The sequence below is a fragment of the Papaver somniferum genome, chromosome 1 (assembly GCF_003573695.1).
Source record: "Papaver somniferum cultivar HN1 chromosome 1, ASM357369v1, whole genome shotgun sequence".
Taxonomy (NCBI): Eukaryota; Viridiplantae; Streptophyta; class Magnoliopsida; order Ranunculales; family Papaveraceae; genus Papaver; species Papaver somniferum.
The window spans coordinates 71,818,074-71,844,233 of record NC_039358.1 but is presented as its reverse complement, the minus strand read 5'-3'; the positions used below and the strand labels follow the sequence as shown (position 1 = coordinate 71,844,233).

The following is a 26,160-nucleotide window of genomic DNA, read 5'->3' as shown; positions in this document are numbered from 1 at the left end:
ATTAAGCAAGTTGAGAGGGCCATTCGAAATTTTCTTTGGTCTGGTGATGCGGAAAAACGAAGATATTTTATTGTTCTTTATGACAACTTATGTTGTCCAAGACGTGAAAGTGGCATGGGCATAAAACGCTTGGCTATGGTGAACATGGCTATGCTGACGAAGTTATGGATTTCTATACGTGATTCAGACAAGACTTGGGCTATATTTTTGAGATAAAAATATTTCAAACTCAATGGGAATTTGATTGATTATAAACTGGGATCTACGGTTTTTCCTGGAATTCGGTGGGTGTACAACTTTGTGCAAAGACATACACGCTCTATTATTGGTGATGGTGCGAATACATCCTTATTTTTTGATAATTGGTGTGGTGATTTTTCGATTGCAAAAAGGCTTCAGATTACTTCTTTGGGCCCAAATGATATTAAGTCCAAGGTAGGTGATCTTATCGTTGATGGAGGTTGGGTGATTCCGCCTAAAACTCGTGCTTTGATGACTAGGTGTAATATTGATGTGGATAACTTTCCAATAATTTATGGAGGAAATGATTATAAAATTTGGGATTTGGATAGCAAAGGTATTTTTTCTGTGAAGTCTGCCAAGGCTGCAATTAGAACACCTTTTGAAGATCAACCGGTTGCAATGCTCTTTTCTCGTTCCATTATTCATCCTACTTTGGGTGTGCAATATTGGAAGATTTGGAGAAAAGAATGCTGCGCCTCTGAAGTTAATGTGATTAAGAAGACATGAAAGCCTATGCCAACTCGGTGCAACATATGTAAGAAGGCTTCAGAATCTGTTAGCCATATTGTTTGGCATTTCCGTTTCGGCAAACAAATTTGGGCTTGGGTTGCTGGCATTTTTAAGTTACGGCCAAGTGAAGACTTGGTAGTCTCATACAAGGCTGCCAAGGGATGTAGTAAAATGATTAAGGACTTGTGGCTGGTAGCTAATTTGGCAATCACCACGGAATTATGGAAACTTCGGAATAAGGTTTTTTTTGAAGGTGCGGTTATCAACTGGATGGGTTTTAAGGGCCGAGTATATCAGGTAATTCGCGACAATTTAATTAGGTTAAAGGGGTATATGTTCAACACTGTTGAGAATTTGTGTATACTGAATTACTTCAAAGTTCAGCATAGATCATGTAAACTTTCAATGCCAATTGAAGTTTCTTGGTCGCCTCCTGAAGTTGGTGAAGTTATGATCTGCTGTGATGGAGCTTCTTTAGGAAATCCAGTCCAAGCTGGCGCTGGTGTTTCTTTTAGAGATTTTAATTCAAGGATGCTTGGAGCATTATGTGTTAACCTCGGTTGGAGATCAAACTTTTATGCGGAAGTCTGTGCTGTCATCTACGGCCTTATGATAGCAAAAAGGTGGAACGTGCCGAGAATTTTCATTAGGTCGGACTCGATGAGATGTATCCAAGCTCTACAAAAGGGAGAAGTTCTGTGGGACTTGGCTCAAAAGTGGAGAATGGCGCGAGATTTTTATAGCAAAATTAGATACATTCATAGCTATAAAGAGGTTAATTTTTCAGCTGATTCTTTAGCCAAACAAGCGTGTTTGTTGGCTGAATATGTCTATAAGTTTTATGAGGGTAGGACTTTGTTCATGCGAGCAATTGAATGGCCTGGTGAGGTTTATTTCCGTTTCAAATAGGTCTTTTTCTTTCTAAATGGCCTTGCGACCAGTTGGAAAGTTTTGGTCTAATCTGCTTTGTAATTAATTTTTGCTTTTTTACTTAATAATTATTGACCGATTAAAAAAAAAAAGTAAAGTAGATGATCTGACACTTGTTATTTTCACGAGCCACAGATTTCTACCTACTAATCACCCATTTGCCATCGAATCCTAAGTGTCTAAACTAATCGTCTTGCATGAGATAGCTTAAGTATCCACTTCTCGTTTATCACTAGAAGTTGTATTCGTTCAAAATTAAGCGTATAAACGATGTATAACAAGACCCCTTTCTTGATAAAATCATGGCTAACTAATGGAGTCCTAATGGAGATCATATAATTGAGAAGTTTGAAAAAGCTATTGACGTCGACTCTCCTTATATAGGTGTAGTTTCTGAGGTGGAAGAACTAGTTGTTCCTGAAGAAAAAAAGGAATTGTTGGGGAACCAGAGATAGCGGAGGAAGTTATGGACGACCACATTCATATGAAGGATATTCCGACAGATGAACCAAATGTTGTTGAAGATGATGTGAAGGAAGTATCCGAGGTGACAAATGATGAAGAGAAAAAGTCTTTGAATGATGTTAAAGAAGATTGAATGGTAGTTGTGATGTCATTGACAAATTCTGTATGTTAGTTGGATATTAGCTGGTTTAGACAAAACCAAAAATTGACGTTTATTACATATCTTTAGATATTTTTGGTTATGAAAATTCCTTACTATCCAGTCTATCTTGGTCTATAAATATTGAAGTTTATTCTTCTGACAAACTTATCCTGACACATGCACTTCATTTTGCAGTCACCATGGAAGACGACTAATAATATTACTTGTCATATTATCTTAGAGAGGATAGTAACCTAATTGGGCGAAATTTCTTGCATCCGCTAGTTTAAAGACTTCAGTGGGATCAAAAAGCGTCTAGATAGTACCGTTGGTGGGAAACTAGAATTTGCATTGTTTTTAATTTTTTATTGTTGATTTGGTTGACTAACGGTGGTTAAACCTTGATTGCACCTAGTTTGATTATTCTTGAGAGCCTTCTCTTCTGACATAAGGTCACTCAAACTAGATCAAGGATTGACAGGAGTTCATATCTGTCTTTAGATTTGATGATAGACCTGTGATCATCCATTATTAACAGACTCCTTCTGTGCTTGATCGATCACAGGGGAATCAAGTTTTTTTGTGAAAATATATTGAATACATTGAAGATTTGAAGACAAAAAGATTTCTTATTGGTTTATCATCTTTGTGATTTACTTCGTGCACAAACTTCATCGACTGGGATCCGACATAGCTTTGTTTATCTATTGATAGACATCTTATTGCTAGTCGTGTGGATCGACGATCTATCATTTGGTGGTATTCTTCAGGATCTGAATCTGATAGATTGTAGACCTAGATCTGATTATCCTGATAATCTAAATCTTGGATTGATCTAACTGAACAAAGGAGCTTATTAGTTTAAAGAGCCTTTGTTTGACTCAACATAAATCTACGATTTACTTCTTGAGATTAATAGAGCGGTTACCGAATACATATTAAACCTTTATTGTTTCGGAATACGATCCAAAGAAGTTGAGTGTAAGAAGTCACCCGGCTGGTGAAGCAACTTAAGATAACAGGCTCTATCTTAGGAATCTTGTTGTGTGCTTTTTTACTTTCCTCATTATAATTATTGTTTTAGTTATAATATAGTAGATGTACTTGTACGTTAGTCAAAACACTTGGGTAGATCCCTATAGTTAAGTTCGGTCTCAATACTTATTCTATATCCCAAGTGTACATCTTGTGGTTGCTATCTTCTTGACAGTCTCTGTCTATATTAAATCACGCTAGTTGTGTGTCGTATAAGTTGATATCGAAAAGATTGTGGTGTACTTAGTGCCCTCGTCATTTCAGAAAATGCAGATTTCCACATGGTTATTTATCAAGTCAAATCCCAGGCTTACTTCTAAAAGAGAAACTAAGTGGTACTAATCTTAACTTTGTAATGGGTAATTGAGAAAATTTCTTTGTAATCTAATTTTAGCCTCCTTGTTTTGTCGCCTTCAGGCTCTGTACAGTGGCCAGTGGATGAGGGTTTGTTTTGCATCTAGTCCAGTCTTTGAGCTTTTCTTACTTAGTGCAGGTAAGCCTTTAATATAATTCCTAAAAAATAAACAAATCACTACGGTAGATTTTCACATGCAAAATAATCTTAACAATGTTTTAATAACCGGACCGGAGGTCAAACTAGTAAAATTACTGAATCAGGGTCAATTGGTTTAACCAGTGGTTTACCTGTCAATATATATATGTATGTACATAAGAAACGACAAACTGTAGTGTAGAATATCATGTTCGGATTTCCAATAGTATCTTCTTCTGTGTCATCTCCGCCAACTTCCAGGTGTCCCCCTATCCCAGGTGACCTTGCTTCACCTATTCGTACTTCACTATCCAAAAATAAAATAAGTAATTATTACTATATTTTACAAGATCTCAGTTTGAGAATATCCTCATTTGGTCCTTCATTTTCTTTCTTCTTCTTCTTCTTCTGTTTTCTGCTTCTGTGTCATCTCCGCCAACTTCTTCTGTGTCATCTCCGCCAACTTCCAGGTGTCCCCCTATCCCAGGTGACCTTGCTTCATCTATTCGTGCTTCACCATCCAAAAATAAAATAAGTAATTATTACTATATTTTACAAGATCTCAGTTTGAGAATATCCTCATTTGGTCCTTCATTTTCTTTCTTTATTCTTCTTCTTCTGTTTTCTGCTTCATACCCCCTGTATAATCCAAACCCACTCACTCTCATACGCAATCCCTAACAATTTATCAAATCATACCCTTACTTACTCTTACCCGATTGATTGAGAAATGGAGGAGTAGAAGAAGCGGAAATCTAGTTCTTCATTTCAAGGTTAATTTATGTATTTAGGGTTCATGAATAAATAGATGGATATCAATTGACGATGTTGATGAGAGGTTTATACATACATTTGTTTCGTTAATTTGGTGGTACATTGTTGATTGATTTTGTTTCAATGATTTCAATGAAATCAAGAAAATTAATGAATTCAGATTCAATGTTTATAATAAAAATAATAATTTGAAGTATAGATTCAATGTACCATTATATATATATATATATATATATATTTTATTATTAGATAAAGAGTATTAAATTAACTAGTTGGAAGCCTAACAAGCTAAGCCCCAACGACGTACTATTACATGAATTGAACATGTTGCCGTGATAGCCTACCAACGAGCCTCATGGGTAACCTAACCAAGTGAGTCGAAGCGGATGGGGAGCTGAGATTGTGTCACAAGGGGGACAAGCTAACTCTACCTTCCATGTTAATTCCTGCAATATTACGTCATTAGGGGCTCGAACCTGGGACCTCTTGGAGCGCATGAAATTATGAAAAACGGGGATGACCAGCTGAGTTAGGTGCCCGTTTTAGAAAGGACTGTGTCAAACCAATTTTGGACCGGACTAGGTCTCATGGATTACTGGTCCAACCATCCGACTCACCGGACTTACTGGTTATTTAATATGTTAGTGGATCAATATTGAACCAGACCGTTTTTTCCTCCGGATTCAATGATTTACCGGTCGAACTCTTAAAACACTGGATCCCTACACGGGGTTATGAGAGTCGTGCAAAATCGGTAACATAAGGAGCTTCTCAAGCTTCCAATTCCAAGCACATCCTAAAAAGAAGTGCAAAGTAGACTTTTGGAGTAAAGTCGAAACTTGATCACCAACCAATTCTGGTATGCTTTTGGTTGTGTTAATGCTTTAGTCGAGGGATATCCAAGGAATTATGCGTGTAGTGTACGTACTACTAAATTGGACGGTAACATCAACCTACATTAAACTATTCTCTACACTCGGTAAGCATTAGCAAGTAGAGATTATGCATCCAACGTCCAACACGAGCTCATTGTGGGGCGGGCATCATAGAAAAATGGTTCCCCATTTTTTAATTTGTAAAGAAGATGCATTGAAAATGATCCCACAGCTGTTATTTCACGGGCCACGGCTTTCCACCTACTAATCACCCATCCTTGCCATGAACAACTAATCGCCTTGTGCGATGGCTTAAGTGCCCACTCCTCGTCAATCAACAGAAGGCCAGTGTGCAAATGAACAACTTGCATTCATTCAGTTCAAAAAAATTAAGCGTATACACGATGCAAACAGAGACCCCCTTGATGTAATATGGCTAACTAAGTTTTCTTTGTCGTTGACAAAATCATGGTTAACCGAGTCAAAAAATCAATCATGTTGAGAAGTTTTTTTTTTCTTTTTTGCTACCGGCAAAAAATTTGGTGTTGGTGAGTTGCAAATTCAGATTACTGATATTATCACTTAGTGACTTTGCCACCGTATTACTGTGACGCTGACATAAAATCGATTTTTACCTGTTGACAACGTGATCTACTTTCATTTCTTTGAGATTTTTTTCTTTTAATACAAGACTTTTTTTATTTTTTATATAAGTGATTACACATCAAATTACTTAACAATCAACGGCAGGGTTCTGTTTGGAATATATTACTAAAAACATAAAAAGTCTTCATTAAAAAGTTTAATATCTTTTTCTTTCTTAAAAAATCAATTAAAAATGGTCATAAAATTAGCAAAAACGGGAAAATATATATCTCAGACCATTTTCCTCGTGACACAGTCGATGCAACAAACTCCCCGTAAAACAATAACATATCACATCACATTTTAGCCGTCGATATAAATTTCTTATCCAAATCTCTTCTTCTCATGAATCTCTTTTTGAAATTCAATTCGAGAGTAGAAAGTAGAAACCCTTAAAAACGAGAGAAATAGTCAAAAAGCACGAGATTTTTAGATATATCCAACCAAACCAGCTCTCCAAGAAGCTGAAGAAGACGAAGAAGAAGAGGGTTTTAGATCTTCTTCACTCACTCTATCAATACACACACCTCGTATCTCTACCAACACCAGGTTCGATTCGATTCTTTTCTTGATTTTGGTTTCGATTGTTTTTTTTTTCCTTTAAACCCTAATAATGAACCTCATAATCGATTGTTCTCAGATCTGTAAACTTGTTTGATATGCATTTCTAGATTTTTAGGTGAATATATGTTGTTTGTTTTTGAATACGTAGTTGTCGTATTTTAGGGTTTTAGTAGATCTTAGTTTGATTGGGTGATATCTTGGTGTTTTTTTAGGTTACTGTATAAAATACTGTGATGGAAAACGGTGTTGAGAATATTGATAGAGTAGCGCTTCCTGAAGAAGAAATAACAAAGACGGCTGATGGAGGAATTTCTCAGTTGAAATTAGTAGATAATGTTGTTCAGGTTTTTCTTGAACCGACTGTTTCTGAAGCAGATGCTGATGTAATTGAGGAGAACGGAGGTGGTGGTGAGAGTATTGATATCGATGATAAATCTGTTCCCGTAGTGGAAACGAAGACAGCTGATGGAGGTATTTCTCAGTTGAAGATTCCAGAGAATGTTATTCAAGTGTTTCATGAAAGAAATGTTTCAGAAGGGGATGAGGTTTTTGAAGAGGCGATGGATGGTAGTCCTGAAGAGATAAATGTTCGGCAAACACCACAGTCAGATGAGGCTCTTGATATTGGGGATGGGAGTGTAGAGAAGAACAGGGATTTGAATGTGTTGGAAGTTGATGAAAGTCCTAATGGAGATCATGCAGTTGAGAAGTTTGAAGAAGCTATTGATGTCGGCTCTCCTTCTGTAAGTGCAGTTTCTGAGATGGAAGAACTAGTTGTTCCTGAAGAAAAGAAGGAATTGGTGGGGGAACCAGAGATAGTGGAGGAAGTTATGGACGACCACAGTCATCTGAAGGATATTCTGACAGATGAACCAAATGTTGTTGAAGAAGATGTGAAGGAAGTATCTGAGGTGACAAATGATGAAGAAAAAAAGCCTTTGAATGATGTCAAAGAAGATCTGAATGGTAGTTGTGATGTCCATGACAAGTCTGAAAATGGGGATGTGGAGAAGCCTCCTGTTACAAAATCATTGGATGCTGACCATGTAAATTCTGATGGGTCTGATGTTTCTCATGGAAATGAACAGATTGTTCGTGAAGATGACAGAAGTTGGGAGGTCAAAGATACCATGGCTTACGAGGATACTTCTGTCAGTGATGAGAAGGAGATTTCAGAAATAAAAAACACTACATCCAGCATTGGTGATTCCATCAGTGAAGCGACAGAGGCTCAAGAAGATCCTCTTAACGTGGAAAATTTCCCTACTGTTGTAGAAACTAGAGCCGACGAAGTAGAATCTGATACAAAAGATGGCAAGAATTCTGGGACTCAGCATTCAGTTCAGAGTAATGAGGAAGCTTCTAACAGCCATGCTGTCCTTGAGGCGTCTTTAGGGCATGAAACACAAAATGAGCCAGAGAAAGAACGTCTTCAGACTAACGATTCCAGTGAGGTCATCATGGCAAAGGAGGCAAATACAGAACCCGAGGTTAAAAATCTCGCAGAGCATGGAGTTGAGAATGATCAAGAGAAACAAGACTCTGAAGTTAAAGCTTTCAGTGAGTCAAGTATAGCCGAGGAGGAGACAAAACTTGTGGTCTCACACCCAGAAGAAGATGGTGCAGAAATTGAGCAAGAGAAGCAAGACCCTGAAATTAAAGATTTAAGTGAGTCTAGTATGGTGGAAGAGGAAGAAAAAATTCAAAGTGTGGTTGAAGAATCCAAAGAGGCAAGTACAGAAAATGTACAAGAGAAACAAGACCTTAATACTACAGAGTTGGGTGAGTCGAGTATTGCTGAAATGGGAACGAGGGCTCTGGTCAAAGATGCCGAACAGCATGAACAAGATAAGAAGCAAGAGAAAGAAGATTCTACTCCATCAATTCGTCCTGCTGATCCTGTTCATCCAGCTCGTCCTGCCGACCCTGTGCTTCCCACTCGTGCTGCCAACCCCATACTTCCCACTCGTCCTGCCAACCCCATACTTCCCACTCGTCCTGCCAACCCTGTTCTTCCCGCTCGTGCTGCTGCCTCTGTTCTTCCCACTCGTCCTGCTGACACTGTACCTCCCGCTCGTCCTGCTGGCCTAGGAAGTGCAGCTCCATTGTTGGAGCCTACTCGTGCACCTCAGCAGTCTCGGGTGAATGGAGCTACACCACAGAGGCAGGCGCCGCTTGTTGAAGACCCTGTGAATGGTGAGGCTGAAGAGAATGATGAGACACGTGAAAAACTCCAGAATATTAGGGTGAAATTCTTGCGACTCGCACACAGGCTTGGGCAGACTCCTCACAATGTTGTAGTAGCTCAGGTGCTATACAGGCTTGGACTAGCTGAGCAGCTTCGAGGGAGAAACCAAAGTCGTGTTGGAGCATTTAGCTTTGACCGAGAGTGCCATGGCAGAGCAGCTCGAGGCAGCTGATCAGGAACCTCTTGATTTCTCTTGCACGATAATGGTTCTTGGAAAATCTGGAGTGGGTAAAAGTGCAACTATCAATTCAATATTTGATGAAGTGAAGTTCAACACAGATGCATTGAAATGGGTACGAAGAAAGTGCAAGATGTGGTGGGAACAGTCCAAGGTATAAAGGTGCGGGTGATTGATACACCTGGCCTTCTACCATGCTGGTCAGATCAGCGACAGAACGAGAAGATCCTCCATTCTGTCAAACGGTTTATCAAGAAGAATCCACCAGACATTGTTTTGTACCTTGATAGGTTGGATATGCAAACCCGCGATCTTGGTGATATGCCTTGCTGCGTACTATCACAGAAATATTGGACCTTCGATTTGGTTCAATGCAATTGTGGTTCTTACGCATGCTGCATCTGCTCCACCTGAAGGCCCGAATGGAACTCCTTCTAGTTATGAGATGTTTGTCACTCAGCGCTCTCATGTTGTTCAGCAAGCTATTCGCCAGGCTGCTGGGGACATGAGGCTAATGAACCCCGTCTCACTAGTGGAGAATCACTCGGCATGCCGAACAAATAGGGCCGGGCAGAGAGTCTTGCCAAATGGCCAGGTCTGGAAGCCTCATTTGTTGTTGCTCTCTTTTGCTTCTAAGATTCTTGCTGAAGCAAACACACTTCTAAAATTGCAAGACACTCCACCAGGAAAACCTTTTCCAACTCGGTCAAGATCGCCTCCCTTACCATTCCTCTTGTCATCTCTTCTGCAACCAAGAGCACAGGTGAAACTGCCTGATGAGCAGTTTGGCGACGAAGATGGTATTGATGATGAATTGGAGGAGCCATCTGACTCGGATGATGAGTCGGATTATGATGAGTTACCACCATTTAAGAGTTTGACGAAGGCCCAGCTTTCTAAGCTGAGCAAATCTCAGCAGAAATCCTACTTTGATGAACTAGAATACAGGGAAAAGCTTTTCATGAAAAAGCAGTTGAAGGAGGAGAAAAGACGAAGGAAGTTAATGAAGAAAATGGAGGCTTCGGCCAAGGATTTGCCGAATGACTTCAATGACAGTAATGTAGAAGAAGAAAGTGGTGGTGCAGCTTCCGTGCCTGTTGCCATGCCAGATTTTGCCCTACCGACGTCTTTTGACTCTGATAATCCCACTCACAGATATAGGTTCCTTGATTCAACCAACCAATGGCTTGTGAGGCCTGTCCTTGAAACTCATGGCTGGGATCACGATGTTGGTTACGAGGGTATTAATGTGGAAAGGTTGTTTGTCGTGAAGGAAAAGATACCAGTATCTTTCTCTGGCCAGGTTACGAAGGATAAGAAAGAATCCAATCTTCAAATGGAGTTAGCTGGTTCTGTAAAGCATGGGGAAGGAAAATCAACTTCTCTAGGTTTTGACATGCAGGCGATTGGAAAGGACATGACATATACTCTGCGCAGTGACACAAAATTTTGCAATTTTAGACACAATAAGGCAGCTGCTGGTCTTTCAGTTACTCTTCTGGGTGATGCCTTAACTGCTGGAATGAAGCTAGAAGATAAACTGATTGTCAACAAAAGATTCCGGTTGGTTATGACTGGTGGTGCTATGGCTGGTCGTGGTGATGTTGCATACGGTGGCAGTCTAGAGGCAACATTGAGAGACAAGGATTATCCTCTGGGACGTGCTTTATCAACTCTCGGTCTCTCTGTCATGGATTGGCATGGAGATCTAGCAATCGGGTGTAACATACAATCTCAAATCCCTGTAGGTCGGAGTTCGAATTTAATTGCTCGTGCCAACTTAAATAACAGAGGGTCTGGACAGGTAAGTATTCGCTTGAATACTTCAGAACAACTTCAGATAGCACTAATTGGACTGCTTCCCCTAATTAGAAAGGTAGTTGGTCAGTATCAACAAATGGTGCGTGGGGAATGAGATTTATACACAGAATGCTTTTTTGTTAGTTATGGCTATCTCGAGATCAATAAAATCCTTATGTCAAAAAATTTGGCCATTTGTCAATGGATGCATCACATCTGAGTGCAATTTAAGCTGCTGCTCTTGGTTCTCTTCTCTTTACATCTCAAGAATACTCCTTTGATGTTAGTAGTTTCTTTTGCGATATATTTTTTTTTTTATTTGGTGATTTCTTTTTGAGCTTCTGGTATAGAATCTGAGTATTGTACTGTGTTCCAATGCCTTTGAAGGAAATATTTTTTCTATCAGATTGGTTTCAATTTTATAAATAGTGAAGAGAAGTTCTATCTGCTGTTCAGCCATGAGTTCCTCCAGCATGGAGTTCAATGTTTACTATATAAGCAACCTAGGTTTTTTCCGATACGAAACAACTGATTTATATTCATAACTTAAGTTGACAGACTTGCTGATCATCCCTAATTGCAGTTCTAAATTTGTCCGGGATGTTATCAAAATAAACAAAAGACTGTCTGTCAGACCTACTAGAGCTGGCTATTACATGGACGACATTGTCTGCCGATCTTTTAACATGGTTTATTGAAATATAACTAGTAAGAGATAACGTATGCCTTATTTCATCTACAAGACCTTGATTCATCCACTGAACTGAAGGTTTGGCGGATCTGATAGAGTTCATAAGATTTTGCAGTCATTGTTGAAGCCGCAATCCCTAGCTCAAATGATAGCTTCTTTCATGGCCAGGCATTCAGCTTGTTCTGGGTCTATTCCTCCATTGAAGTGTTTGCCTCTGATGCCGTTGCAGTTCCCTGTCGTGTCACGAATGATCAAACCAATAACAAATGAATGAGTATTATTATCAAAAGAAGCATCCATATTAATTTTTAACTGACTAGGTTTTGGTGGAGACCAAACTTCATGTAAATTGTTTCTAGGACGTGCTTGACCATGTTGTTAATGTAGTGCACCGTATAAGGCAAGTTCCCTTTAGACATCTGTTCTTCCACAATGACCAAGCAGTGATCATGAGAGTGAGTATTCGGATTTGTCTGTTCTCTTTATTCAAAGTTGAGTTTAAGTCTGTGTTAAACCAACTAGCAATCCAGTCACAAGACTACTATCCACGCATTTAGGCTATATAAGCAACCCAGGTATATAAACCTTCTTTCTCCTGTTAAGAGTTTTAAAGTTATTGTTTTTTATAATGTGATTGCGTTCTCTAAACATGCCACCATAGTTATGCCCTGAAATCCTGATTACCAGAACGACAAAACTAGGGTTGCACAACGGGTAGGGTGGGTAGGATATGGCCTATACCCGCCACCCTACCCGTTTACTGGCGGTTAATAAAAATTTTACCCGCCACCCTACCCGCCATTAAACGGGTAATATCCTACCCAACCCATTCTCTGGCGGGTCGGGTAGGGTAGGGTGGCGGGTATAACCGTTTTTTTTCCCATGACTTTCTGAAGTCTGAAGTTCAGACTCTGAACAAGTTCAACTCCGGCCTCTTGTTCTCTGTCTCTGCTCACGGCTCTCTGGCCGATCCTCCTCCAAAGAATCCCCGTCCGGCCTCCTCTTTCTGAAACTTCTATCGAGTTTTTATATCAAGTCCTGCGATCACAAGAAGTCCAACGATTAATACCTAGCAAAGTTGCCAGGCACAGTCCGAACACCAACTCTAGTTTGCAAATTCAGGCTCTCCTGAAGTCCGACCACTCCGGCCTAACCCGACCATAGCCTCTGCTTCGGCTAGTTTCAACTCCTTTCCATATGCAAGCGTCAGTATCTTCCATTTATTCTTAGGCCCTAAAACACCTTCGGTTCAGCTGCAGTACATTAATTCGATCACAACAAGAAATCCCCAGCTTGTGTTCAATGCAGAAAGCCTTCTTGTTCTTCTCTTCCATTTAATAGATACGGATAATTTCCTGGCATGAAAAAGAAGATCACAATCAAGGAACCCTACAAGTAACCAATAAAAAAAGATATTGAAGTACAAATACAAAGCAGGTATTTTTTTGGCATAGGTTTTGTGGTCCACTATTATATACTGACCAGCAGAGGGAACCAGATGGTCAGCCTAACCAACAATATGGCTAACGAGGATTTAATGTCTTCTATAACTACAACGATATAGTATTGCATTTTTAGGGGAACAATGGAAACTATTATTAAAAGCTTTCTTATGGATCCATTTTTAGTGCAACAGATTCATAACTCGAAAGTTATGGCTCTTAAAGAAGATTACAGGCTTCGCCAGACGTGAATGAAGTTTAGAATGCAATAACGGAAGAGGGTATGATATGGGTTTTGTTACGCTGGTAAAGCAGAACTGGTTAAGATGAGAAATAAAGTTCAACCGCTATGAAATGTGATTGCCTATTGATGAATCAAAAAGAATACAACAATGCAAAAGAACGCAGAAAACAGTCAATCCAACAAATATTGCAGAATACAACTTCCCTTAACCCAAATTTCAGGACACTTACTAAACACAGTCTATGCCAAGATGCTAAGATAGTTCAAAGTTATATGAACAAAATCTCACTGAAATTGTTTGAAACATTAAAACTTTTTACATTTAAAGACATGGGTTTTAGCTAGAAGTCATGAATTAATGAAAATCTATACAACCATGAAGAGACAATTTATCAATCAGTTAACATATGACCTGAGTTTTTAAATCCCATTCAATTGCCTTTTTGCTCCCATCCCTAACAGAATCCTACTGAAACTCGTCCTCCATGTGGAACAAACTAAATTTCTATGAGAAATTCATCATTCAGTTAACATGCATGTTAATTTCTCAACTAATTCCTAAATCATATTACTCAACTGATTACTCATATGAAGAAAGTAGAGGAAAGCTCTTGGCAATCGTTGTAAACTCTAGTTAAAAACACTACGAAGTCATCAAACACTAGTTTTAACACGCCAAGAATTACTTGGTTTCGGAGGTAAAAACAACAGCATCAATAAATCGATTTCCGATCTGAAATTTCAGTTTTTGAGGAGTTTGAATAGTACCTGAAGATGGGGTTAGAGAAATGTGAAACCACTTAGAACCAAATTACTTATATGGAGATGAGACTTTTTTGATCTTCTTCTTCAATGGAGAATTTTGAATGGGGTTTTCACTTTTCATTTTCAGACGACAAAAGAGAGAGTAAATGGTTCGATTTGGGGTTGAGTTCTCTGAAGAAAAGATGAACAAAAGTGTGTTTATATTTTACCCCTGATATCTTTAAAAACAACGAAAAAATGTGCAGGAGAAAAAAACAATGGAAGGGTTACTTGGTCTTTTCAATATATCATGCGGGTAGACGGGTAGGGTAGGATAATTTCGAGCTTTACCCGTCACCCTACCCATTTAACGGCGGGTAAGAAATCTTTTAACCGTCACCCTACCCGCCAAATAGTGGATAGGGTAGGATACGGTTAAAACATTGGCGGGTATGGGTAGGGTATGTGCACCCCTAGGCAAAACCAAATCCAATCCACACCGAAAGGAAAGGTGGACCATGAGACACAGTACATACTTTGGGATCAGTAGTATGACCAAAAACTTTAAACAAAAAAGAAAAATTTTCCATTGCCGGGATTTGAACCCGGGTCGCCTGGGTGAAAGCCAGGTATCCTAACCGGGCTGAACTACAATGGATTGATGTCTACTTGTGCATTCATAATATATTCAAACAAATAACAGTTACCAGGTGGATGGTGAATTCCCGAATATACCGACTTTAAGGACTTGTTGGAAATTGGACATTTTAAGGACCCCATATCATAAACTTTTGGAGCTAGAGTTTACTACTGGTGAAATGCTTAAGCTAGTTCCACTATTATTAATTCAAGCGAAGTGCTGGAGCTGACATGCCGGTAATTGTTACCGCTATCTATTATAATGGTACCGGAAAACATGACATAACGGCCGTCTTAGTCTTCCATGTATGTTGTTTTGTTTGTGAGAAGGGTGCTCAAAGTCGGAGGGTAAATATGAATCGTATAAACCTCTAGATCTATTACCACCCCTTGATACGACAATAACGTCATACATCATCATGCACTCCATATTGTTACACATCATGGTCAGACTTTAAAATGCAGATCTTAACTGAGCGTCCCACTTCAAGGAAGTGACGGACCACTTCCAACGACCTCTTAATTGAAGGTCCCCCACCCCAAATAATTTTGATTTCCTCTTGTTTTTTGATGGAGAGATCTTTATGAATTCATGTAAAATCAAGGACTTGGTTAAACTTAACCAGTTCAAAACACAGATTAATAAAACACTAATCAATACAAATAATTAGTAATAAATTATACTACAGAAATCAGTAGTGAAGAACTGTAACATTATACTCAACAATGGCATCACCAGTAGTGCCGTCAAACCAATGGGTCTTAGCCACAGCATTTCCACGCGCCAACTGAAACACGCCGGTTCCACCAACAATCGGCATCTCACGCACCGGCTTCATAGCTGCATTCCTACCCATAACGCTAAGTGTACTACCATTGTAAACACCTTCAGTGAATCCAAAACTCATAGACATAATCAAGCCCAAAGACTCTTGTCCAGCCGAACCGTACAGTCCTTGTGCTCGGCCGATAAGTTTAGAAGTTGGTTCAGGTCCTTCAGTTAATGCATCATCAGCCATCATCAGAACTCCAAAGAAAGTTGGAGATTTATCAGTGTCTTTACCTTGTGCAATTTGTACCGCACTTGGTTTCTTCCCACTCAATATGTCATGGAAGTAGAAGTGAAGCTTTGTCATCTTTTCTTCCCCTAAACTTAGATTATCTTTCCAGTTTTTCACCTCTTCAATCTTGCTTTCAGCAATTGCTGCCATCGCAATCCAAACAATGAGCACTACTATTACACAACTCATGTTTGCCATAATAGCAGACCAAAGAAAGAATTCAAGTTGATATGTAGTTTTTCACAAACAGAACTCAAGACCTAACACCCTTTAAATACTACTGCTGCTCACAATAGTTTCCTAACACAAATCTACCGACTTCCTGACATAGAGTTTCCTAATAAAACCAACTTTATTAAACTAAACCAAAATACCAAATATTGTTCACTATCCTGATATAACTGAGATTCTAGAATTTATCTCCAGATTTCTGAATTGCGACTATAGAAATGTAGACAGCAGGCTGTATATGTAGATCTTCTAAAGAGCTAAGTCAGTCATGTGATGACATGATTATAGCGTATTTGAAGGGCAAAAATACTTTTCATAATTGTTAGTTTCCACACGTTGCTTACCCAACTTTTCTTTGTTGACCCACCTTTAAGATTACAGAGAAGGACAAGTCTCTGAAGTAGGTACACGGTCTGATAGACGAAAATTAGCTAAATGGAGAATTCTCTGTCTTTGATTTGGTTCAAGCACATTTCCTTTTTCTGGAGTCTTAGGAGTAAAGCGTGGTTCAGGGTTCGGCAACTCCTATGATAAGTCTACAACTTGGTAGAACTTCTTACATGTGAGGATGCCACCCTGTTTCGAGTCCTGCACGTTGTTACGGTCAGCTATGGAAACTGAATGTCCGAGAACTTGTTTTCTCATAAACATGATCAAACATACAACGCTTTACCAAATAGATGTTCACATCAATATCAGTAGTGAACTACAGTTACATAATATTCGACAATGGCATCTCCACTTGTAAGATTGAAGAAAAGGGTCTTAATTTGTGCAAATCCACTAGCAAAGCGAAATGATCCAGTTCCTCCAACAACAGCTAATTCTCGAACGGGGTTTAATATCGGGTTATGGGAAAGAAGACTGAGACTGCTCCCGTTTTTAAGCTTCTCATCAGTGAAAACATAACTTACCACTGCAATTAAAGATAGCTGATCTTGACCTGAGAATCCGTACAGCCCTTGAGCTCGACCCACGACTTTTGAGCTAGGATCCGATCCTTCTGTCAATGGGTCATCTATCATTCGCAGTGTCCCAAACATTGTCGACGACTGATTTGTAGTAGAAGCTTGAGCAATTGGAATAGCAGTTGGATTCTTTCCACTCACCCTGTCATGGAAATAGAAGTGCAGACGAGTCACCTTGTTACGGAATTGCTCTTCGTATGGTACAGTCTCACTCCAATCAACCTTTTGAGCTTGGATTTGGTGAATTATGCTCTTTGAAACCACTGCAACAATAAACAGTATGGGATGTAGAAAAACTCTGGCTGCTACAACACCCATCTCTTTTGATCTCGCTCGCTCTCTCTAGCTCTTGGTATAGTGCATATCAAAATTTAAACTTATCAAGGAACTAGTGACACAAAGAAAGAAAGAAAGAAAGAAAAGACGTGATGAGTTGAAGCATCAAATTATTTTTGGTGTATTTTTGGACTATTAGCATATAATTACTTTACTTGAAATACAATTTTTATTATGTTTTCCACAATTGAGATGATTATGAAAGCGCTCACACAAGATTAATTAGAAAACAATTAAATACATTGTATTAACCGGGATGACTCCTATTGTTCGCTAATAGTGAATAATGGTTACATTGTATTCGACAATAGCATCTCCAGAGGTGACATTAACCCAAAATGTCTTAACATTTGCAAATCCACGAGCAAATCTGAACACTCCGGTTCCACCAACGACAGCAAACTCACGAACTGGGTTCATAATGGGGTTCCTAGTGACAATATTAATTGTACTCCCATTGAGCTTACCATCCGTGAAGACATAAATAAGTGCCATGAGTGAAGCAAATTCTTCCTGTGATGCAAACCCAACTAGACCTTGAGCTTGACCAATACGTTTCGAAGTGATTTCAGGTCCTTCTGTTAATGGATCGTCTATAATTGCCAACAAGCCAAACGCCGTCGGAGATTGAGCTGTTGTATTAGCTCTAGCAACCACCACCCCAGTCGGATTGTTTCCACTTATTGTGTCATGAAAGTAAAAGTGCAGCTTTGTTACCTTCTCTTTACCGAAAACCTCCGTTGGTTTGGATGGTATTGTGTCATGCCAATTCTTTGTTGCTTGGGTTTGAATGATCAACAAAAAAAAAATTACAGCAATCCATAGAGCTTGAATACCCATGTTTCTAATAAACTCTTCCTCTCTATGTTTTTGTTTGCAATGAGAAGTAACTCTATGTTTTGATCAGTATCCACTGACTTTTGTCTATAAAAGAGACACTTCTGAAAAAGTCAGTGAACCAAATAAACCAACAATTGATCCAAGTATACTACGAGTTATCATCATCCTCTTAGCAAACAAGCAACAATTTAAAAATGAAAATTAAAAGAATCTTCATACCTACTCCAAGGAGACCAAAATGGTGCAATAGCTGTAACACTCAAGTGGGTACAAATATGATACGACTTTTTTTATTTTAAACTCAACTTGTTCTATCTTATTTTATTTTATCTTATTTTCTTTTTGTGATATGTTTTGCCGGAAATGCAACCAGATCGGAAATTACACGTGAACGGAGTGTGATGCCTAAACCTCTCTGTTTATAAGGTACATTGCGGAAACAGCGTTCTCGAGCAGTTAGATTTGCATTTACGCACTATAAATTATGAAGAGTACTAGAGTAGTTAGACAATTGAGCAAGGCCATTTACGCACTTACACCTAGACTGCAAAGATGGAGCTATAAATGTAATTTTGTGTTCATCAAACAAATTAGAAGGAAAAGAAAGAAAAAAAAGCAAACATATTTCTAACAAGTCAGAAAAACCAAAAATCATTAAAATAGGTGATTACATTAGCCACAGCATTGCAATATAATTTTTCATTAATAGTGAACAACAGTTACATTATACTCGATGGTAGCAATTCCAGCAACAGGATCCAACAGAACAGTCTTAACATTTGCAAATCCACGAGCCAATCGGAACAATCCAGTTCCACCGACAATAGGAAATTCTCGTTCGGGTATCAGTATAGGATTCCTGGTGACAATAATGAGAGTACTCCCATTGAATTTGCCGTCTGTGAAAGCATAACTAAGCCCCACGAGTGAAGCCATTTTCTTCTGTGCTGCAAACCCAATCAGACCCTGAACTCGACCGACAATTGTCGAATTCAGTTCAGGTCCTTCAGTCAATGGGTTATCCACAATATACAGTGAGGTAAACAAGGTTGAGAATATATCCACTGCCGCGTTTCTAGCCACCAAAACATCGTTAATGTCTTGGAAATAGAAGTGTAGCTTTGTTACCTTCTCATCTGCTGGTTTATAAGGCACTGTTTCGCCATACCAATTCTGATTTGCCTGGGTTGAATGATCAATAAAACCACTATTACAACTACTGATGATAATTGCAATACAACTCCTCTGGCTTCAACACCCATCTCTCTGCAAGTCTGTCAATGAAATGTCTCTCAAAGGGAAATATATAAAACCATAGATTAGTTTTCAAGATTTTTGTTAAGAGATTTCATTGACCTTTACCTGTAAACAGAAAAGATAATGTTTAGTTGAATGCATGTTGGGTTATTTTAAGTTGATGGTGGGCATTGCTTAGTCAGAGATGGCTACGAGATGGGTATGTGATGTGACATAGCCATAGTCAACTGATAATGGTAAACATAAGCATCTGACTTTTCCACGAGAGATAGTTGGACCATGTAAATATGAGCCATATTTAATACCCAAAGAGGGTAAAGGACTTCTGGTTATAATGCTAACAATAGAAATAAAATTGATGATTGATCCTCAAGTGATTCTCACATAAATCAAGCTAACAAATTTAGCTAAAAATATCCATATCAATTACACAAGGTAACAGCAATCTTTCTGGAGGGGTCTTATGCTTGACCATAACTGAATGTCACTTGTCAAACTGCACAGGCTACCACTTCGTATTATATGCATAATTGGTGCCAAGAAAACTGAAGTCGAGTAGAAACTCTAAGAAAATACCTTTGTCAATGGCTAGGATAGAAGACCAGAAATATCAGCATCTTCTGCACCAAGAAAAGTATACATCATGGTAAGAACAGGCTACTGATAGACACAAAATATGTCAGCCGATAGCAGAAAACTTCAAGCGTGCTGCACTTTTGTCGATCAACAAACGTGAAGCTAATTGTAAGATTATAGCAGTCCATATCCTCGGTTCACACTTATCCATTTAGAATGTCCAAGTCAGAGATGGGTTTGGGGTGGAGAGTAAGTTGAAAAACTTCAGAAAATTCCCTTAGTAATGATTCATGAGCAACATCCATTAATTGACGAGCATATAGTTAAACATATCTCTGGCACCTCTCTCTTCGGATGATGATACTGATTCCTTCAAAACAGATTCAATACTCCCAACCTGGCGGTCCCTTATGCCGCAAGGGACAATGTATTGAAAGGGAGTTAGATCCGTGGTCACATTTAGTGCTAAACCATGATACGATATCCATCGAGATACCCTTATTCCTACGGCAGCAAGCTTCTGGTTCCCTGACGATAAAGTAAAATTAGATGGATCAAATGGACATGACCAAAATGAAACTGAATATTCAATCCGTCTAATAACTATAGAGCTGCGCTCTCAACTAGTTGACACCAAAAGCTTAGCACGTCGCTCCATAACCAAATACCAATGTAAGAAGATTCAAACAGCAGAAAACAATGAGAAATCTATAAGAATTCTAGAGGATGATAGCTTACCAACCCAACTGCCAGTTAAACCATCAACTCGGGAACCCTTAATGGAGAATGCTAAGGAAAGAACTCGTATGACAACCTCCTCAAGCGCCCTCAAGTACCAGTGAAGATCCATCTTATGGTACCGCAGATTGATTACAGGGTACATAACAAGCTAAATAGGTAAGCAAACAGATTAGTGATAATCCTGAACGTGTAATCTAATTGGTTACAAAAAAATGCACCACAACAATGCTACCAGAAGTGGGTTTCGCTCAATACACACTTTTACACGCATTAAAAAAGAAAGAAAAAAAAGACCAGGAGGGGGAACTACAAAGCAACTAAGCTAGTTTCACTAAAAACAGGAGATAAACAAACAAATGTAGCTTAAACATACACAAATTGAGCTAGTTACTCCAGCCGGCAGCAATTCAATGAGATTAATTCGTCCATTTCCCCTATCTATGTTCAGCATCATTCAAGTTCCAGCAAATGTAGTTAACATTTCGAATAACTTGCGAAAGTGAAACTAATCATAATGCAGGAATCAAAGCAATTTTACATTACCCAATTCAATACAGAACACAACAACATAGCAAGATATCTACTAAACTCGACAAACATAAGCAAAATGGAATTGAAAATGAATGACGAACCTGGCCAGGTCCATGATAAGTAACCTCACCACCACGTTCCGTTCGATAAACATCATAAGGAGCATCATCCCTATTAAAATTCAGAAACTCCTCTGAACTGGCCGTCCCCAATGTATAAACTGGATAATGTTGAAGTATAAGCAACGTATCTGATAAATCTTCTTCATCTTTTTCAATCAATGTTTGTCTTTGTTTAAGAATTGATTTCTGCCAATCCCATGCTTTCTTATAAGGTACTAATTCTTTACTAAGATCATAGTATTCACACCTTCTCTTTTCTTGTTGCTTTTGATGATGAATTGCAGGTATTAAGGATCTATTATAATCTAAATTTGAAACTTCATTGTAATTACAATGAATTTGGAACGATCTCCTCCTTTGATGGATTGAAGTGAGAGTGGAGTTAAAAATAGTAGGAGTTGCCATGACTGAGCCACCTAAACAAAAACCCCTAATTTCTCAATTTTATTCCCACCATTTACCAATTTCTAGATTTTAATCATCCATTGTAAATCTCGCTCGACTCGGTGGTGACTGAGTCATTTTAATCGAGTCTGAGTCGTCAGATCTAGCACAATGGAGTCAGCTTCATCTGACTCATTTAGAAAACAAATGACTGTGTACACTTTTAAACGAGCGGTCATGTAGAGAGATCAGTTGTTAATTGAACTAATAGAATGGAAATGGAAATGTCAGATTAATTAACATTGTGCGCGAAACTTGATTTGCAGATTTTTTACAGGAAGAGATAAATTTGTTGGCAAGTACAATCCATTATTGTCCAGCAGTAATTTTTCACTTTTAACCGAAGAAGATTGATTACAAATCTAAGATGGAATCCATCAGTGGTGCATGATTGTTACGTGGTATTCTTCGATCAAATCATGTGTAGTTGCATTAACCCAATGCGTATTCACCACGGCAAACCCACGGGCGAATCTGAAAGCACCAGTTCCACCAACAACCGGCAATTCACGTACCGAATCAATAAACGGATTCCGTCCCAAAACACTCAAACTACTCCCACTGAAATTCCCGCCTTTGAACACAAAACTTGTAGCCATCACAAGAGTGAATTCTTCTCGTGAGGATGCAGCTAACAGACCTTGAGCTCGACCCAAGTATGTTGAGTTCCGTTCAGGTCCTTCGGTCAGTATGTTATCAGTCATTCCTAGCAAACCGAAGAAGGAAGGAGAATTTTTAGTTGTTGGTGCTTCGGCCATTGTTACCACGGTTGGATCTTTGCTGCTCGACGTCTCGTGGTGGTAGAAATGTAACCTAGTTACCTTCTCCTTCCCAATTGCCCCGTAATTGTCGTGCCATTCATCAACTTGGCTTTGTGCCAGTGGCACTACTACTAATACTAGAAATAACAAGTACTTGAATGGAATCAAACCCATGTTTTATTTCTTTTGTATCCTTTTTTCTTTTTCTTTTTTCCCTCTGGAGTCTGGATATTCTCTGGTTTCTCTGTTTGTTTAGTAGTAGTAATTGCAGTGCTTAAGTAGGAGGAAGCTAGCACTGAGGCTATGTTTGTTATGGATACCCAATAAGATAATGCTTCCCCATAATAGGCTGGAATTTTCTTCTGTATATCTTGACCGCCAAATTTGTCAAAATAAAAAATGTAAGACTGCCAAACTTGACTACTGACTTTTGACAAGGAATATGGGAGAATGATAAAAAGTCTTATTACGAACTTAGTAAAAGGTTGTCAGAAAGAGATAAAATTGAATGCGTAGAAAGCATGGATCTTGTTGGAGACTTCAGGTCAGAACTTCAGATTGAAGCATCTGCACACGAGCCTCACGTTCTTAACCACGGACGGCATGAGCATTTTTTTCTTTTAGTTTGTCTGACCGTGCGGATTTTTTCATTTTTTTTTTGTTGTTAATCACGTTGGGCATCCCATGCGAAATTATTAGGCAAGGGTCAAATATCTGGAAGACGTCAAATACGTTATTGGTTTCAACTTACGTTTTGTTGAAGAAAAATTGGTTCCGTCATCCTAAAATTACCTATTTTCATCTTATCTCAGTAAAGAATTTGGTGCTAACGAGTTTTAAACTCATGTCATTAACATCATCGATTTATTGAAAATGTAATGTCAATATTTAATCTAATCATAGTCTGATTTTGGTCCAGTTCAACTTGTTATGTGGAGCGCCTTGTTCGCAGAGGATCCAACAATTTGAGCGTATGTACCATGAGGGGAGTTCGAATTCCGTTGTCTAGCTACTTGGTCTTTGTTAGCTCTTCTAACTCCAACAAAAGATATTTAAAAAAAGAAAGAATCGCACTTTCATTTCTCATATCTGGTTTTTCATTATGACGCAACAATCCTTTTTATTCAAATTTTGATTCCGGATACACAAGAAATGCACAAACCATGAAGTTATGAACATCTGGATCACTCATTGACATAACTTAGAAAAGAAAAACATAAACACTAGATCAGAGCATAATGCAATGTGGCCGGCAAGGAAAAGAAGCAAAATCCAATTAGTACGTAACTGACACAATTAAAACTTGACGGGGATGTCCATTTAAGTACTCAATAGTGCATGACTGTAACATGGTATTCTTCGATCAACTCGTGGGTAGTCGTATTTTGCCAGTAAGTTTTCACAGCAGCAAACCCACGAGCGAATCGGAACAAACCAGTTCCCCCAACAACAGGCAGCTCACGAATCGAATCCATGAATGTGTTTCTACCAAGAACACTTAGACTACTTCCACTGAAACTCCCTTCTTTGAACACAAAACCCGTAGCCATTACCAGAGTCCATTCCTCTCGAGAAGACGCAGCCAATAATCCCTGAGCACGACCCAAGTACTTAGATGTAGGTTCGGGTCCTTCTGTTAAAATGTTGTCCGTCATTCCCAGTAAACCGAAAGAAGAAGGCGAGTCTTTTGTTGTTGGTGCTTCAGCCATTGTTACCACAGTTGGATCTTTGCTAGTTGATGATGTATGCATGTAGAAATGTAATCGAGTTACCTTCTCCGTTCCAATACTGTCGTGCCACTCATCGACTTCGCCTTCAGTCATCCTTAAAGTTGCTGTCATTACAAGAACCAAAAGGGATAAATATCTCACTGAACTCAAACCCATATCTTGTTTCTGTCTCTGGAGTCTAGACTGATTTCTCTTTCAGGTTTTTGTGATACTGCTTATACTACTATAACTGAAGTGTTCGCTCTATATAGTTTGCAACACTCTAGAGTCTAGTCTTAGACTGCCAAGTTTGATTCTTGACCAAATAACTTTGCTGCATAGATATGGCTGAGTATGATGGAAACATCAAACATGAGGTATGGCTGCATTCGGAGCTACCGTGAACATAATTTTGTCATTGCTTGACAAAATTTGTCAATAATTGAAGATCAATGAGAAGAAACTTTTTAAGAAAACCCACTTTAGACTAAGACTGATGAACTCTTCATTCATTGAATCATCGACTTCATTTGGTCATGGGGAGTGGTTGGTTGATTTGAAAATCTAATGGAATTACTCAATACGGAATAAGAAAAATTAGTTTGGCCTTGTAATGCTCATTAAATTACATTAATGCATTTTCAGTAGTTCATGTACTTAACCAGTCAATAAATAGCATTACCGACTTTTCTCATGTATAAATTTAGTTTGTCACATTTTTGAGGATAAGCGCAACCAAGATATATATATATATATATATATATATATATATATATATATATATATATATATATATATATATATATATATATATATATTGCATTATTAACCATTTAAGAAATAGACATAGCAAGATTACAAGTGAAATGTAGAAATAGTTTTTACATTAACTCTCATTTCATCTCACTTAATTTCTCAGTAGTGCATTATAGTAAGGTGATATTCTTCAATCAAATCATGAGTGGTAACATTAACGCAATGCGTTTTTGAAACAACAAATCCACGAGCAAATCGGAAACTTCCCGTTCCACCGATAATAGGCATCTCACGAACCGGTTGAAGAATTGGGTTCCTTCCAAGAATACTAACGGAACTACCTTTAAACTCCCCGTCTGTGAACACAAAACTCATAGACATGACCTCTGCAAACTCTTCTCGTGAAGCAAAGGCGATCAAGCCTTGTGCTCTACCTATTGCTTTAGAAGTGGGTTCAGGTCCTTCCGTTAGGATATCGTCAGCTATGGCTACAAAACCAAAGAAGCTTGGTGAATTGTAGGTGTTTGAGTGATCAGCCACTTTTACTGCAGATGGGTTCTTTCCGCTTACCATGTCGTGCAAGAATAAGTGTAGCCGTGTTATCTTTTGTGTTTCAATTCCGTAACTTGTTTGCTGCCATTGATCATCTACTTGACTCTCAGCAAAAGGTACTGCTACTACTATGACTGACAAGATGATCATCATCGACTGAACCAAAGCCATCTCTAGCGAAAATGCTTTCCGGTCTCTCTAGTCTCTATGGGGGGTGGGAGAGGATTATGGATTTGTTTGAAAATTTGCCATTTTATGGGTTCAAAGTCAGTACAGTGGAAACCTGCCTTCTTTGACTAGAAATGAATAAATGTCCATGTCTCCGATTCTATACTATTGACTGATGAAGGATTTTAGTGACGTTTGCTAGTATTCTAATCTCACGGGCACATTAAGTTTGCTTAGCTGATGAAGAAGACTGAGAAGTAGACACGTCTTAGCTTATTGGACATAGCAATAGCAGGCCCTATTTCTTTTTCTTCTCAAGTTTCTTTTGAAGGCCCAGTAGAAAGTAATGTGTATATGTGAGAATTTCAATCAAATGGACATCATGTATCCTTTTTCTGAGCATTTCCGATGCTAGAGGTCAGTGTCTTACTGAGATTTAAGTCTT

At 38.7% G+C, this 26,160-nt stretch overlaps 8 protein-coding genes, 1 non-coding gene and 2 pseudogenes across 9 annotated transcripts; 2 read left to right on the top strand and 9 right to left on the bottom strand.

Annotated features, from left to right (window-relative positions):
- The first annotated feature begins 756 nt into the window (after positions 1 to 756).
- LOC113333013 lies at positions 757 to 1,662 on the top strand. Its single transcript, XM_026579534.1, has one exon. The coding sequence runs from the start codon at positions 757 to 759 to the stop codon at positions 1,660 to 1,662; it is 906 nt and encodes a 301-aa protein (XP_026435319.1).
- A 4,705-nt stretch (positions 1,663 to 6,367) lies between these two features.
- LOC113290491 lies at positions 6,368 to 11,307 on the top strand (annotated as a pseudogene).
- Positions 11,308 to 14,607: 3,300 nt separating this feature from the next.
- On the bottom strand, positions 14,608 to 14,681 carry TRNAE-UUC. The gene has a single exon. It is a non-coding gene; the product is annotated as a tRNA-Glu (tRNA).
- Positions 14,682 to 15,251: 570 nt separating this feature from the next.
- Positions 15,252 to 16,555, bottom strand: LOC113290477 (dirigent protein 23-like). Its single transcript, XM_026540080.1, has one exon. It carries the CDS (start codon positions 15,919 to 15,921, stop codon positions 15,355 to 15,357), a length of 567 nt encoding a protein of 188 aa, XP_026395865.1. The 5' UTR covers positions 15,922 to 16,555; the 3' UTR covers positions 15,252 to 15,354.
- Positions 16,556 to 16,567: 12 nt separating this feature from the next.
- On the bottom strand, positions 16,568 to 17,344 carry LOC113290470 (dirigent protein 23-like). The gene has a single exon (XM_026540074.1). It carries the CDS (start codon positions 17,238 to 17,240, stop codon positions 16,650 to 16,652), a length of 591 nt encoding a protein of 196 aa, XP_026395859.1. The 5' UTR covers positions 17,241 to 17,344; the 3' UTR covers positions 16,568 to 16,649.
- Positions 17,345 to 17,382: 38 nt separating this feature from the next.
- Positions 17,383 to 18,236, bottom strand: LOC113290484 (dirigent protein 21-like). Its single transcript, XM_026540088.1, has one exon. It carries the CDS (start codon positions 18,096 to 18,098, stop codon positions 17,532 to 17,534), a length of 567 nt encoding a protein of 188 aa, XP_026395873.1. The 5' UTR covers positions 18,099 to 18,236; the 3' UTR covers positions 17,383 to 17,531.
- Positions 18,237 to 18,800: 564 nt separating this feature from the next.
- On the bottom strand, positions 18,801 to 19,360 carry LOC113332922 (dirigent protein 22-like). Its single transcript, XM_026579442.1, has 2 exons — positions 19,227 to 19,360; positions 18,801 to 19,173 (listed from the first exon to the last, which is right to left on the bottom strand). Exons 1-2 carry the CDS (start codon positions 19,358 to 19,360, stop codon positions 18,801 to 18,803), a joined length of 507 nt encoding a protein of 168 aa, XP_026435227.1.
- A 341-nt stretch (positions 19,361 to 19,701) lies between these two features.
- On the bottom strand, positions 19,702 to 21,890 carry LOC113290455 (annotated as a pseudogene).
- Positions 21,891 to 21,979: 89 nt separating this feature from the next.
- On the bottom strand, positions 21,980 to 22,919 carry LOC113290460 (dirigent protein 23-like). The gene has a single exon (XM_026540065.1). It carries the CDS (start codon positions 22,702 to 22,704, stop codon positions 22,147 to 22,149), a length of 558 nt encoding a protein of 185 aa, XP_026395850.1. The 5' UTR covers positions 22,705 to 22,919; the 3' UTR covers positions 21,980 to 22,146.
- Positions 22,920 to 23,858: 939 nt separating this feature from the next.
- On the bottom strand, positions 23,859 to 24,416 carry LOC113332856 (dirigent protein 23-like). The gene has a single exon (XM_026579374.1). The coding sequence runs from the start codon at positions 24,414 to 24,416 to the stop codon at positions 23,859 to 23,861; it is 558 nt and encodes a 185-aa protein (XP_026435159.1).
- Positions 24,417 to 25,154: 738 nt separating this feature from the next.
- LOC113332789 (dirigent protein 23-like) lies at positions 25,155 to 25,718 on the bottom strand. Its single transcript, XM_026579320.1, has one exon. The coding sequence runs from the start codon at positions 25,716 to 25,718 to the stop codon at positions 25,155 to 25,157; it is 564 nt and encodes a 187-aa protein (XP_026435105.1).
- Between the last annotated feature and the right edge of the window lie 442 nt (positions 25,719 to 26,160).

Coding starts and splice junctions, on each gene's coding strand:
- LOC113332856 (XM_026579374.1), bottom strand. CDS start 24,416: ATGGGTTTGAGTTCAGTGAGATATTTATCCCTTTTGGTTCTTGTAATG.
- LOC113332789 (XM_026579320.1), bottom strand. CDS start 25,718: ATGGCTTTGGTTCAGTCGATGATGATCATCTTGTCAGTCATAGTAGTA.
- LOC113290484 (XM_026540088.1), bottom strand. CDS start 18,098: ATGGGTATTCAAGCTCTATGGATTGCTGTAATTTTTTTTTTGTTGATC.
- LOC113290460 (XM_026540065.1), bottom strand. CDS start 22,704: ATGGGTTTGATTCCATTCAAGTACTTGTTATTTCTAGTATTAGTAGTA.
- LOC113332922 (XM_026579442.1), bottom strand. CDS start 19,360: ATGGGTGTTGAAGCCAGAGGAGTTGTATTGCAATTATCATCAGTAGTT. Junction 19,174..19,226: donor ATAAACCAGCAGATGAGAAG/GTAACAAAGCTA, acceptor TTTGGTGGCTAG/AAACGCGGCAGTGGATATAT.
- LOC113290477 (XM_026540080.1), bottom strand. CDS start 15,921: ATGGCAAACATGAGTTGTGTAATAGTAGTGCTCATTGTTTGGATTGCG.
- LOC113333013 (XM_026579534.1), top strand. CDS start 757: ATGCCAACTCGGTGCAACATATGTAAGAAGGCTTCAGAATCTGTTAGC.
- LOC113290470 (XM_026540074.1), bottom strand. CDS start 17,240: ATGGGTGTTGTAGCAGCCAGAGTTTTTCTACATCCCATACTGTTTATT.